Source organism: Phyllopteryx taeniolatus, unplaced genomic scaffold (genome assembly GCF_024500385.1).
Source record: "Phyllopteryx taeniolatus isolate TA_2022b unplaced genomic scaffold, UOR_Ptae_1.2 contig_26, whole genome shotgun sequence".
Taxonomy (NCBI): Eukaryota; Metazoa; Chordata; class Actinopteri; order Syngnathiformes; family Syngnathidae; genus Phyllopteryx; species Phyllopteryx taeniolatus.
In genome coordinates this window covers 99,450-114,175 of record NW_026903184.1, presented here as the reverse complement: position 1 = coordinate 114,175, position 14,726 = coordinate 99,450, and the positions used below count along the sequence as shown (strand labels likewise).

General features: G+C 44.3%; 1 protein-coding gene across 11 annotated transcripts in view; it reads left to right on the top strand.

Moving 5' to 3' along the window:
• The window catches only part of pacsin3 (protein kinase C and casein kinase substrate in neurons 3), a 102,804-nt gene extending 92,142 nt beyond the window's left edge, over positions 1-10,662 (top strand). For 10 of the 11 annotated variants that reach the window (XM_061765139.1, XM_061765138.1, XM_061765140.1 and 7 more), the window contains 3 exons: positions 598-767; positions 8,934-9,004; positions 9,071-10,662. In XM_061765139.1, the coding sequence (XP_061621123.1) occupies positions 598-767; positions 8,934-9,004; positions 9,071-9,250 (421 nt within the window). In that variant the 3' untranslated portion in view covers positions 9,251-10,662. Of the gene's footprint in view, positions 1-597; positions 768-8,933 lie in introns of all 11 variants that reach the window. The other variant, XM_061765141.1, reaches the window with a different exon arrangement.
• Positions 10,663-14,726: the final 4,064 nt, after the last annotated feature.

Genomic DNA, 14,726 nt, shown 5'->3' with positions numbered 1-14,726 from the left:
TAAACCCCAGTTGCATCAATATGTTCAAAAGTGTATTGCCGCACATGTAGAGAAAGCAAATGCTGTTCCCACCATATACTGATAGTAAAAAATAACTGAATTGAACTTTATTCTTCACTTTAAAAAGTATAATTTGTATTAAATATTTATTGAGATTATTTTTCATGGTTTTCTATGTTTTTAATCTGTTCAAATGTAGAATTTTTTTCAGGATTTTCTAATATTTTTCCATTTTATTCAATTGTAGTACATTCTTATTTTTAAAGTTACTTCACATAACCCATTGGTTAATAAATGGGTCAGTTTTTCCTCATACCTGCTGTTGCCGATTATTGTTCTCTGAGTAATATCACTTGATCAAGCCTTTTGGAACATTCCATACAACAAAATAAAAGTAAAGTAAAAGTAAAGTAGATATGATTATTGCTGCGATTGGATCGGACCGATATCGGTATCGGCCAAAACTCAAGGCTGCAATATTGGTATCAGATTGGAAGTGAAAAGGTTGGATCGAGACATCCCTACAATTTACAATATGTTCAGGTGCAGTTCTTCAACAATGTGGCTGACCATCAGTTTTATCGTCTTCTTATTCAGGGTTGCAAAAGATGATTCTTCTGACTGGTCAGATGAGGAAAACCCAAAGAAGTTGGCTGTGAACGGTGTTGGTGAAGCGGGGCACAGAGAGGAGCAGGTAGAGGGTGTCCGTGTCCGAGCGCTCTATGATTACTCGGGCCAGGAGGCTGACGAGCTCAGCTTCAAAGCAGGTATTAACCCTCACTAATACTTGAAGAGGGATCACAGGAGTCATTAATTTCAGTTGTTGCTTACGAAATGTAAAACAAATCATACATGACCAAAAACCTTTGTTCACATAACTTTGTGTGAATAATTTCCCTGAATCTTGACAGTTTTTCTTTTCCAGGCTCGACATGATTAGTAAAAGTGAGGATAATACATTACAGTATATCCATCCATCCATTTTCTGTACCGCTTATCCTCACGAGGGTCGCGGGCGTGCTGGAGCCTATCCGAGCTATCTTCGGGCGAGAGGCGGGGTACACCCTGAGCTGGTCGCTAGCCTATCGCAGGGCACATAAAAACAAACGACTATTCGCACTCACCTTCTCATCTACGGGCAATTTAGAGTCTTCAATCAACCTACGATGCATGTTTTGGGATGTGGGAGGAAACCGGAGAATCGGAGAAAACCCACACAGGCACGGGGAGAACCTCCAAACGCCACACAGGCGGGGCTGGGATTTGAACTCGGGTCCTTAGAACTGTGAGGCAGATGTGCTAACCAGTCATCCACCGCCTACAGTATATCAGAATTCAAAAAATATATATTGATTGATTATTATGCTCAACCCTAATACTGTATGTAGTTTATAACACTAAACCAAAAACTTCCTTTGATTGAGCAAATTAAAACAGCAACCTCTCCTGACTGAATGTGTAACATTCAATCTGAATCAATGTCTAAAAGTCATTTAACTTTTAAGTAAGCATAAAAAAGAAAAACTAATTTTCCTTTCCTCCTGGGTTGCCTCATCTGCGCACATTTTCACACACACTCCTGTCAAACATGAACTTCCCACGAGTACTGTTGATGAAATGTGTGTGAAGCTATGGGAAGACAACCATAGCACATACTAGACCTTATTCTGCATGTTTGTTACACGTGTGACCACTAGAGTTCCAAATCGATGAATTTTATACAAATAATTCCATTTAAGTCACAGCAACAAACTATTTTAGCTCATTTATTTCCTGCAAGGATGGAAGTCAGATTTGTGTCCTGAAAAGTTAAGTGTAGCCAAATTCTATTGCGGCAACAAAACCAATGCTGTGACTTAAACTGGATCGTGTGTGCAAGCAGGAATTCAGCTCCTGAAAATATAAAGCATGGGTCCGTCCTGCCTCCTTTTTCTTTTTTTTCCCTCCCCAATTGAGAATTCAAAATGTCAAATAACATGACATTCAAGATGGCGCCTACCAGTGTGGTCGCCTCGGTAACGCGCTCTCTAGTATTGTCTTTGTTTTTGTGTTTTTCGTCCGTCTTTGGAGACCTTACACGACTCACTTACACAAGGGGAGACCTGCTAACCATCAAGGAGGCTACTCCGGACTTTCTGTCACCAACTTTCGAATATCCGCTCAGTTTTTTCCCCGAGTGACTCACCGGAGCGGCGTCCGCGGTTTTCGGCGCATGGAGACGGAAGCGGCGCCACAGAGGGAAAACGCCGGCATTCAGGTGAAACTCCGCATGAGAGGACACAGATTGGCGTTCCCGTCGATCCACCTCGCGAATGTACGCTCCCTACCCAACAAAATGGACGAGCTTCATCTTCTGTTAAAGACCAGTAAAGACTTCGGACGTTCCGCGGCCATGTGCTTCACGGAGACCTGGCTTTGCGACGCTGTACCCGATGTCGCCGTCATGCTTCTTCCCGGCTTCCACATTCATCGAGCGGACCGCGACATGGAATCATCGGGGAAAACAAAGGGCGGCGGGATATGACTCTATATCAACGAAAAATGGTGTACGGACGTCACGGTGCTCAGCACACACTGCAGCCCGTATTTGGAGTCGCTATTCTTAAACTGTAAACCATTCTACTCGCCACGTGAGTTCGCATCATTCATACTGGGTGGAGTCTACATAACGCGTCAAGCTAACACGAACGCCGCATTGCTAACGCTCGCCGAACAAGTCAACGAAATTGAAAAAAAACACCCGGACTCACCCCTCATTATTCTCAGGGACTTTAACAAAGCTAAACTCAACCACGAACTCCCTAAATACAAGCAGCACATCGACTGTCCTACCAGGGAAAATAATACTTTAGACCACAGCTACACTACGGTAAAAAACGCATACCGTGCTATACCTCGTGCAGCCCTGGGCTCGTCTGATCACTGCTTAATTCACTTAATACCGACGTACAAGCAAGAACTTAAATGTGCGAAGCCTACAGTGAAAACAGTCAAAAAGTGGACCAATGAAGCCAAGACGGAACTTCAAAGCTGTTTAGACTGCACAGATTGGAGTCTTTGAAAATTCAGCTGGCAGCCTGGATGAATATACGGACACTGTTACATCCTATATCAGTTTCTGTGAAGAGGTTTGTGTACCAACAAATTCATTTCGCACATTCAACAACAACAAGCCGTGGTTCACTGCTAAACTTAAGCAGCTTCGCCAAGCTAAGGAGGACGCATATCAGAGCGGGGACAGGGCCCTGTATAATCGAGCTAGAAACCAGCTGACTAAAGAAATTAACATTGCAAAGAGGAACCATGCAGCAAAGCTGGAAAAACAGTTTAGCGCAAACGACTCTAAATCAGTCTGGCATGCATTCCAATCGCTGACTAATTACAAGCGACGATCCCCCCAAGCTGAGAACAATAGCACACTAGCCAACGACTTGAATACCTTCTACTGCAGTTTTGAAAAGGACAGTTTCACACCACACACCCACCCGGCCGCAGCCGCGACCACAATCAGACATCTGACTTCTGCGTTAACCATCCATGAACAGGATGTGAGACGCATCTTCAAACAACAGAAGATTAACAAAGCGGCAGGCCCGGTCCATGTGTCCCCATCCTGCCTCAAAGTCTGCGCGGACCAGCTCGCTCCAGTCTTCACTCAGATCTTCAATAGATCTCTGGAAATGTGTGAAGTTCCATCCTGTTTCAAACATTCCACCATCATTCCAGTCCCCAAGAAACCTGCAATCTCGGGTCTGAATGACTACAGGCCTGTCGCTTTGACATCTGTGGTCATGAAGCCCTTGCAACATGGGACTGCACTTCATCCTAGAACACCTCGACAGTTCAGGGACCTATGCGAGGATCCTGTTCGTGGACTTCAGCTCAGCGTTCAACACCATCATCCCTGAACTCCTTTCATCCAAGCTTCTCCAGCTCAGCGTCTCACCTGCCATCTGCCAGTGGATTTACAGCTTTCTGACGGGCAGGACACAGCAGGTCAGGCTGGGGGAGGCCACCTCATCCACACGCAGCATCAGCACTGGGGCGCCCCAAGGTTGTGTCCTCTCTCCGCTGCTCTTCTCTCTCTACACGAACGACTGCACCTCAGCGAACCCGACTGTCAAACTCCTGAAGTTTGCAGATGACACCACTGTCATCGGCCTCATCAAGGACGGAGACGAGTCTGCATATCGACAGGAAGCGGAGCGGCTGGAGCTGTGGTGCGGCCGACACAACCTGGAGCTGAACACGCTCAAGACTGTAGAGATGATCGTGGACTTCAGGAGGCATCCTTCGCCACAGCTGCCCCTCACGTTGTCCAGCTGCCTTGTGTCAACCGTCGAGACCTTCAAGTTCCTGGGAATTACAATCTCTCAGGACCTGAAGTGGGCGACCAACATCAACTCCGTCCTCAAAAAGGCCCAGCAGAGGATGTACTTCCTGCGGCTTCTGAGAAAGCACGGCCTGCCACTGGAGCTGCTGAGACAGTTCTACACAGCGGTCATCGAATCAGTCCTGGTCTGGTTTGGTGCTGCTACAAAAAAGGACAAACTCCGACTGCAACAATCAAAACTGCTGAAAGGATTGTCGGTACCCCCCTACCCACCATTTAGGACTTGCACGCTCCCAGAACTAAGACAAGGGCGTGCAAAATCCTCTCTGACCCTCCGCAACCAGCTCTTCCAGCTCCTTCCCTCAGGTAGGCGCTACCGATCAATGCAAACTAGAACTAGTAGACATTCCAACAGCTTCTTTCCTCTTGCGATCAACTTCTTAAACACCTAACCTATAATTCCATTACAACAAGCTGACAATTTTTTGACTTGAGTTCGTTGTCACATTTCTGTGGGGCCAATTATGTATTACTCGTGCACTCACTGTAGTTGTCTCGCCATGCTGCACTATTTGCATATACTGGCCACTCATGCCAGAGTAGCATCTGCTCCATTTGCACACTGATTGAGGAGTATCTGTAACTTTTGCACAACCAACATTGTCCCAGATTATCGCACTACTCGTCACTTTAAACCGCATACACTCCTTGAAGTCTCAGCGCCCTTTGCACAATGGTCATTGCAATATTAGTCATTCGAACTGCTCTAAGTGCTAGAGGACTCTGCATCTTTTTGCAGAATTGTTTTTTGTCAATGTCTTTATGTCTCCAAAGTGTTCTGTAAATTGACTGTCTGTTGTACTAGAGCGGCTCCAACTACCGGAGACAAATTCCTTGTGTGTTTTGGACATACTTGGCAAATAAAGATGATTCTGATTCTGATTCTGATAAAAACAACCCTTCCGAACCCAATCTCACAATGAAGACAGACCAATGTGTGACTTTTGTTATTGTGCAAAACACTTTCCTAATAAAAGCTACTGTATATTGACAAGTGGCTGAATATCATGAATGCTTGTAAATGTATGGTTGTTCTGCTGGTACTGCACAGATTGTGGATGGACTTATGTCTGTTTGTAGACATACATCCTATTCGTTAATTATTTTCTGTACAAATAAAGGAATACAGCTTTTTGTTTTTTTTGGGGTTACCTAATAACCGTTTTTTGTGTTTGTTATGCCTTTAGGTCTTAGTGCATGTGCTTTATGTTTTATTAGTTTTAGTCTGAGACAGTTCACAGTTGGTAGACAGCCTATTCATACATTCCTGTAGCAATACACATTCATTTAGACGTATATTATTTCTTACCTTGCGTTTAATATACTGTACTGAATATCTGTACTTATACTGTAGTTGGATACTTATTTTCTGTTTTTGTGTTATTTATTTCAAATTTGTGCCAAAAGGGGAAGGACTGTGGTTGTGCCAGTCCACACTGCCATTAGCAATTATGCTGAGGAAGATGATGATGAGGCAGGGGGCGCCTTTCAAGCTCGCACCGCCACTGGCTGACAGCTAGCCAGCGGAGGATATAGTACTCACTTACTTTTAGCATGGGACTGTGCAATGAACTGATTTGGCGACGTTCTCTAGAGCAGCGGTCCACAATCTTTTTTTGCACCACAGTCCGGTTTCTCCTAAAGACTTTTTTAACCTGTTCAGCTGCATGGCCATGCAGATTGGTGGATCTGTTCGCCTTTTTTGCTGGAACAGTTTTGCTGTGTAACAGGGGAGTTTTATTATACTGTATTTGTTTATTATTCTGATGTTTATTGAAAATGTAGCTGGACAGAAAAGAACGGGGGACAGATAGCGGGAAAGAACGGACAGTGGGATAGGGGTGTTTTGAGAACACACCATGAAAAGATGACACCCAGCACCCCAGTCTCCGGCGAGACTCGCTCTTCCCACCGAGATAGACGACCACGCAGTGGCGAGACGTAACTTCACATACAGACGAAAAATGAATCAGCAACCATAATCAACAGAAGCAAGACACAGACAATTGCTTCGGCTTGCCGACGCTAAGTGAATTACCAGCACCCGGCGCTTCAAAGTTCGCACTAGGACGCTAAATTAGTTACTTTCCACCACCAGCCAGCCCGGAGGATTTCACCAACAAGGCATCTTCACCCTGCGTGCTGGGAGTTTGGACAGAGCAACAGTGACATCCACAGGCGACGGAACGCCACTACAGACACAGGTTCATGAAACACAGTCTGGGAGTTATTTTAAGAACTTTCCATGAACGCCACTAGTGACTGTATTGCTGCAAATTTGAATGTCTGATGTCGAATCTGTTGTCAACTGAACCAGATGAAATGTTTCACTCCACACCACACAAATGCTACAGTGAAAAGCTCCTGCAGAGCATCCTGCAAGCGCTCCGAGCTACCCTGTTTGGGTGCCTGAGCTCACCCTGAGGGAACGGAAGCGGGCACAACGCGTCCGTTCTGAACGTCTTTGCGAGCCGAGACACCCAGGCTATTGTCGTCCTGCCTGGGAACATTTTTGGGCTCTTTTTTTCCTTTTTCTTCTTCCAATCCACCTGTTCCCGCTGCGGACCGGGCTCGGAAGCTTGACCCGCCTACCTCAAACGTGTTCAAGACACGTAAATCCAACATTGCGGTCTACTAAAAGTACAGATTAGTGCATATTTGGGTTTAAATTAACAAGAACAGGAATCCTCAGCTATGTGCATTCACGACACACTCATTCTACCAATCTCATGTCACAAGTCAGTTTCCTTTGCCAATGTTCGTCTGTACTTTTTGTTTTGTGTTTTTCTGTGTTCTTTCCCTATAGATTCCCCATGTTAGATCATTAAATTTTCCATAAAATTCACTACCTGCATTGTTGTGTGTATTTTCTTTTCGACTTGAAATGGGTTACGTTTGTCTCAAAAAAAAAAGGCGCGTGCCAACTGATCCACAAACGCACTTTCAACAATTCACAAGCAAAATTGAATATTTACAAATGATAAATCATGATAAATGCACAGACATTAAAAAACACGTTTAAATTGCGGCTATATTTGTGGTTTTGAAAAATGTGTGAATTGCAGATATATTTATGGATTTGCAAAACATGTTTTTTTAAAAACACGTGGGCCGCACGGTGGTCGACTGGTTAGAACGTCTGCCTCACAGCTCTGAGGACCAGGGCTCAATCCCCGGCCCCGCCTGTGTGGAGTTTGCATGTTCTCCACGTGCCTGTGTGGGTTTTCTCCGGGCACTCCGGTTTCCTCCCACAACCCAAAAACATGCATGGTAGGTTAATTGAAGTCTCTAAATTGCCCCTTGGTGTGGATGTGAGTGCGAATGGTAGTTTGTTTATGTGTGCCCTGTGATTGGCTGGCAACCTGTTCAGGGTGTACCCCGCCTCCTGCCCGATGATAGCTGGGATAGGCTCCAGCACGCCCGCGACCCTAGTGAGGAGAAGCGGCTCAGAAAATGGATGGATGGATAAAATGCTTAGTATGCAAAAGAGCATTGATACACTTTTGGCAGCTCGTTTACATAGCAACTGCACATAATGCAAACTTTTAAATTAAACTACTCTTAAAGTGGAAGTTTTTGAAAACAGCAGCGTCTTATATAAATAACATAAATAAGCAAGTTTACTATTGACAACAGTTCAACCTCCAACCTCAAATTAAATGTGAAAAATAGTTCCATGTATTCCTTCTTTGTTTTTCTCACCCCGTTGTGTTTTTAAATTAAATATAAATTTTTTAAATTAATATTTTTGCCATTTTTCATTTTATTTTTGTAAAAATAACATTTAAATTCAGGAGTCAGTGGTTTATAGAATAAAACAAAAATATTAATTTTACTCATTCATCCATCCATTTTCTGGAGCACTTATCCTCACTAGGGTCAAGGCCGTGCTGGAGCCTATCCCAGCTGACTCTGGGTAAGAGGCACTGTACACCTTGAAGTGGTCGCCAGCCAATCGCAGGGCACACATAGACAAACAACCATTCACACTCACACTTACAGGCAATTTAGTCTTCATTTAACCTACCATGCATGTTTTTGGGATGTGGGAGGATACCAGAGTACCCGAGAAAACCCACGCAGGCTCCACACAGGTGACCCGGGTCCTCAGAACTGTGTGGCAGATATGCTAACCAGTCGTTCACCATGCCGCCTTACTCAAACACATGCCTACAAATATTCCAATCAGAGAAACTAATAATTTTTCAGTGGTCTCTTTTTCCAGAGCTGTATATATTTTTTATGTCAAGATGTTTTTTGTACAATTACGAAAAAAAATCCACCGAAAGCCCAGAGGTCACCATGACATCCAGGTCCACGGTGAGTTAATATATAAGATGACCACAATTGGTACATGGTTCTTTGAGGGGTCTCATGATTCATTGGGGGTAATGAGACCTAAGAAGAGCTCAGCCAAACACTGTTTAGCCTAAACCAGGCAGAGCCAGAGCAGTTAGTCTGATTTACAAAAAATCCTAGAAATGAATGTCACGCTTGAAACTGAATGTTTGTAACTGTCTTGGTGTGGTTGTCCTTGCAGGTGAGGAACTGCTGAAGCTGAGTGAGGAAGACGAGCAGGGCTGGTGTAAAGGACAACTGAGCAGCGGCCAGGTGGGCCTCTATCCCGCCAACTACGTCCAGCTGGGCACTTCCTAATGACCCGCCCTCTCTGTTCAGACGGCCAATGGTACAGCTAGACTCAAGAAACCAGGACGAATCCCAAAGCTATCGGTGCTGTCATTGAGGCATGGCCAGACAATGCCGGATTATCGTCTAAATCCCATCACTGAGTTGTTCTTTTTTCTTCTCTATTTTTCTGTTGATCACATAAAGAAACACACAGAAAATCTCGTTTGAAACATGGAAAGAATCACCAAGCAATTTCGAACAGGTGTTATCATGTTTGCATGTTCTCCCCGTGCCTGCGTGGGTTTTCCCCGGGCACTCCGGTTTCCTCCCACATCCCAAAAACATGCATTAATTGGAGACTCTAAATTGTCCGTAGGCATGACTGTTAGTGCGAATGGTTGTTTGTTTCAATGTGTGCCCTGCGATTGACTGGCAACCAGTTCAGGGTGTACCCCGCCTCCTGCCCGATGATTGGCTCCAGCACGCCCGCGACCCTCGTGAGGAGAAGCGGCTCAGAAAATAGATGGATGGATGTCTAGAAAATAAGTTGGATGTCAATTAGTGGTATGCTCTGCTCGTTAGCTCATATGCATTGACTTTGCCAAATGCTAGCCAGGTGCCACGCTAAACTAACCTGTGGCAACCCTTTATGAAATGTAGCAAGAGCTTTATAATAATCATTTTTCAACACTAAAATTATATGAAATATTGAAAAAAAAGTTATATTTAAACATAAGAATATATGTTTAAAACACAAAGTATGAATGTAGCTGTAGTTTGCTTTGCTTTTTCTTGTATTTGTTCCCAATATAAGGAGGAATTTTGTGATATTGATTCAAGTCAATCTGACGCTGCCACCTTCTCTTACCCCCTTTTGGTTGGTTTTATTAATCTATCTTGGTTTTTATTAATCTATCTATTTGTAATTGTAACACTTCATTCACTTTACCTTTGTTCTGCGTTTAATAGTTTATTTTGGTTATGTTAGTGGAGTATTTTTTTTGTTTACAATCAGTTATGGTTTCCTTGAATCTAACCACTGTATGTTGTGGAATACAACCCCAATTCCAATGAAGTTGGGACGTTGTGTTAAACAAATAAAAACAGAATACAAAGATTTGCAAATCATGTTAAACCTATATTTAATTGAATACACTACAAAGACAAGATATTTAAAGTTCAAACTAATAAACTTTGTTTTTAGCAAATAATCATTAACTTAGAATTTTATGGCTGCAACACGTTCCAAAAAAGCTGGGACAGGTGGCAAAAAAGACAGAAGGTTTTTGCCATTGTGGATAATGGCTCTCGCTGTGGTTCGCTGGAGTCCCAAAGCTTTAGAAATGGCTTTATACCCTTTTCCACACTGATAGAGCTAATTACTTTCTTTCCCATTTGTTCCTAAATTTCTTTAGATCTCGGCATGATGTCTAGCTTTTGAGGATTTTTTGGTCTCCTTGACTTTGTCAGGCAGGTCCTATTTAAGTGATTTCTTGATTGAGAAGAGGTGTGACAGTATCAGGCCTGGGTGTAGCTAGACAAATTGAGCTCAGGTATGATAAACCAGTTATGTTTTAACAGGGCCATGTCGGTTTGGATTTTTTTTTTCTCCCTTAATAATAAAAAACATTTTAAAACTGCGTTTTGTGTTTGCTTGTATATGAGTGAGCTAACTTAGTTTTTTTAGCTATAAGTGGTTGTTTGGCCAAATTTTAGGTTTGACTTGCGAGCAGAAATTTGAGATACGAGCACTGTATGGGACAGTGAACTTGGCTCAGCTCACTTCACAACATGCAGCACTTTGGCAAATAGTGAACAATTTTCAAAAAAAGAGGCTTCAAGCTGTTCAATGCCAGTTGAAGTTTACTGTAAAAAAAACATTTAAAAAAGACAATTACATGTGAATTTAAAATAACCACTTCACTTTAACTTAAAGTCTGCTAGCTCAATGCTCACACATAATGGGAAATGCTATAGAGTGGCTTATAAATACCATAGGTTTCGTGGTGCTAAAACCCTTTAAGCAACTGATATTTAAATACAAACCGGAGCAACACATGAAGACAATATAAAAATACTCACAGGCATATATTCTGTATTCTCTGCGAAGAATGATTAATATTACTGTGGCTTACTGAGGAGCCGTGTTGCCACAGTGGCCTTGAAAAAGTAACCTATCCACCTCGCGAATGTACGCTCCCTACCCAACAAAATGGACGAGCTTCATCTTCTGTTAAAGACCAGTAAAGACTTCGGACGTTCCGCGGCCATGTGCTTCACGGAGACCTGGCTTTGCGACGCTGTACCCGATGGCGCCGTAATGCTTCCCGGCTTCCACATTCATCAAGCGAACCGAGACATAGAATCATCGGGGAAAACAAAGGGCGGCGGGATATGCCTCTTTATCAACGAAAAATGGTGTACGGACGTCACGGTGCTCAGCACACACTGCAGCCCGCATTTGGAGTCGCTATTTTTAAACTGTAAACCATTCTACTCGCCACGTGAGATTGCATCATTCATACTGGCTGGCGCGTACATACCGCCTCAAGCTAACACGAACGCCGCACTGCTAACGCTCGCCGAACAAGTCAATGAAATTGAAAAAAAACACCCGGACTCACCCCTCATTATACACGGGGACTTTAACAAAGCTAAACTCAACCACGAACTCCCTAAATACAAGCAGCACATCGACTGTCCTACCATTCAACAACAACAAGCCGTGGTTCACTGCTAAAGTTAAGCAGCTTCGCCAAGCTAAGGAGGACGCATATCAGAGCGGGGACAGGGCCCTGTATAATCGAGCTAGAAACCAGCTGACTAAAGAAATTAACATTGCAAAGAGAAACTATGCAGCAAAGTTGGAAAAATAGTTTAGCGCAAACGACTCTAAATCAGTCTGACATGCATTCCAATCGCTGACTAATTACAAGCGACGATCCCCCCAAGCTGAGAACAATAGCACACTAGCCAACGACTTGAATACATTCTACTGCAGATTTGAAAAGGACACTTTCACACTACACACTCACCCGGCCGCACCCACGACCACAACCACACCTCTGACTTCTGCGTTAACCATCCATGAACAGGATGTGAGACGCATCTTCAAACAACGAAAGATTAACAAAGCGGCAGGCCCGGACCATGTGTCCCCATCCAGCCTCAAAGTCTGCGCGGACCAGCTCGCTCCAGTCTTCACTCAGATCTTCAATAGATCTCTGGAACTGTGCGAAGTTCCATCCTGTTTCAAACGCTCCACCATCATTCCAGTCCCCAAGAAACCTGCAATCTCGGGTCTGAATGACTACAGGCCTGTCGCTATGACATCTGTGGTCATGAAGTCCTTTGAACGTCTCGTGCTGGACCTCCTCAAGAGTGTCACAGGTCCCCTGCTGGACCCCCTGCAGTTTGCCTACCAAGCGAACAGGTCTGCGGATGATGCAGTCAACATGGGACTGCACTTCATCTTAGAACACCTCGACAGTGCAGGGACCTACGCGAGGATCCTGTTCGTGGACTTCAGCTCAGCGTTCAACACTATCATCCCTGAACTCCTTTCATCCAAGCTTCTCCAGCTCAGCGTCTCACCTGCCATCTGCCAGTGGATTTACAGCTTTCTGACGGGCAGGACACAGCAGGTCAGGCTGGGGGAGGCCACCTCATTCACACGCAGCATCAGCACTGGGGCGCCCCAAGGTTGTGTCCTCTCTCCGCTGCTCTTCTCTCTCTACACGAACGACTGCACCTCAGCGAACCCGACTGTCAAACTCCTGAAGTTTGCAGATGACACTACTGTCATCGGCCACATCATGGACGGTGACGAGTCTGCATTTCGACAGGAAGTGGAGCGGCTGGAGCTGTGGTGCGGCCGACACAACCTGGAACTGAACACGCTCAAGACTGTAGAGATGATCGTGGACTTCAGGAGGCATCATTCGCCACAGCTGCCCCTCACGTTGTCCAGCTGCCTTGTGTCAACCGTCGAGACCTTCAAGTTCCTGGGAATTACAATCTCTCAGGACCTGAAGTGGGCGACCAACATCAACTCCGTCCTCAAAAAGGTCCAGCAGAGGATGTACTTCCTGCGGCTTCTGAGAAAGCACGGCCTGCCACTGGAGCTGCTGAGACAGTTCTACACAGCGGTCATCGAATCAGTCCTGTGTTCTTCCATCACAGTCTGGTTTGGTGCTGCTACAAAAAAGGACAAACTCTGACTCCAACGTACAATCAAAACTGCTGAAAGGATTGTCGGCACCCCCCTACCACCCTTGAGGACTTGCACGCTGCCAGAACTAAGACAAGGGCGTGCAAAATCCACTCGGACCCTCCGCACCCCGGTCACCAGCTCTTCCAGCTCCTTCCCTCAGGTAGGCGCTACCGATCAATGCAAACTAGAACTAGTAGACATTCCAACAGCTTCTTCCCTCTTGCGATCAACTTCTTAAACACCTAACCTACAATTCCATTACAACAAGCTGGCAATTTTTTTACTTGAGTTCGTTGTCACATTTCTGTGGGGCCAATTATGTATTACTCGTGCACTCACTGTAGTTGTCTCGCCATGCTGCACTATTTGCATATACTGGCCACTCATGCCAGAGTAGCATCTGCTCCATTTGCACACTGATTGAGGAGTATCTGTAACATTTGCACAACCAACATTGTCCCAGATTATTCCACTACTCGTCACTTCAAACCGCATACACTCCTTGAAGTCTCAGCGCCCCTTGCACAATGGTCATTGCACCGGACTATTGCAATATTAGTCATTCGAACTGCTCTAAGTGCTAGAGGACTCTGCATCTTTTTGCACAATTGTTTCTTGTCAATGTCTTTGTCTCCAAAGTGTTCTGTAAATTGACTGTCTGTTGTACTAGAGCGGCTCCAACTACCGGAGACAAATTCCTTGTGTGTTTTGGACATACTTGGCAAATAAAGATGATTCTGATTCTGATTACTGATTACTTGATTTCAAAAGTTAGATGACAAAGAACCTTTTAGTTACTTTCAACAGCTGCCAAGTGTCAGGAATATGTCTTATCCACAGAACAAAAAGAGCATTAGCTTAACCGTGCCATTACTCGGTAAGACTGTATATGCCACACAAGTTATTCATCGGCATGAACAACTTAGATATTAGTGTAGTTGAAGCCACATTAAATGGCAGACTTGACATGCCAAATACAGTAAGTAATACATGTAAACAAGCACACCATTCTCAAGTACACTTCTCTAAAGGCTCTTGATTGATATAGATAGATAGATTGATTGATGGATAGACAGACATACAGATAAGACTGTAGGAATCCTACAAATTGTTCGAGTTCTGTGGTTTCCAATTGTGTAGGGGTCCACACAGGCAACTCTGTGTATGTGTGTGCATGTACGTAAACGTGTAAGAGAGTGGCAGTTTGATGATGGGCTTGGGAGAAAAAGAGAGGACTGCACTAAATGTTGTTTTAAAGGCGTGATTGCCAACAGTACTCATTTTGTTTGCATTATGGATTTACTGGTAGCTTTTCCTGATTCGGTCCCCCAACAACACACACGTACACATACACACCCTTGCTCCCACCATTGTAATTTTGATGCAGAGCGAGACTTTTTTTGTTCCCAGTGACAGGTTTAACCTGCTGTTTAATGAGCAAAACTGTGGGTGATTGACAGGGGGAGAAGCACTTACGTGAATGTCAGCAGT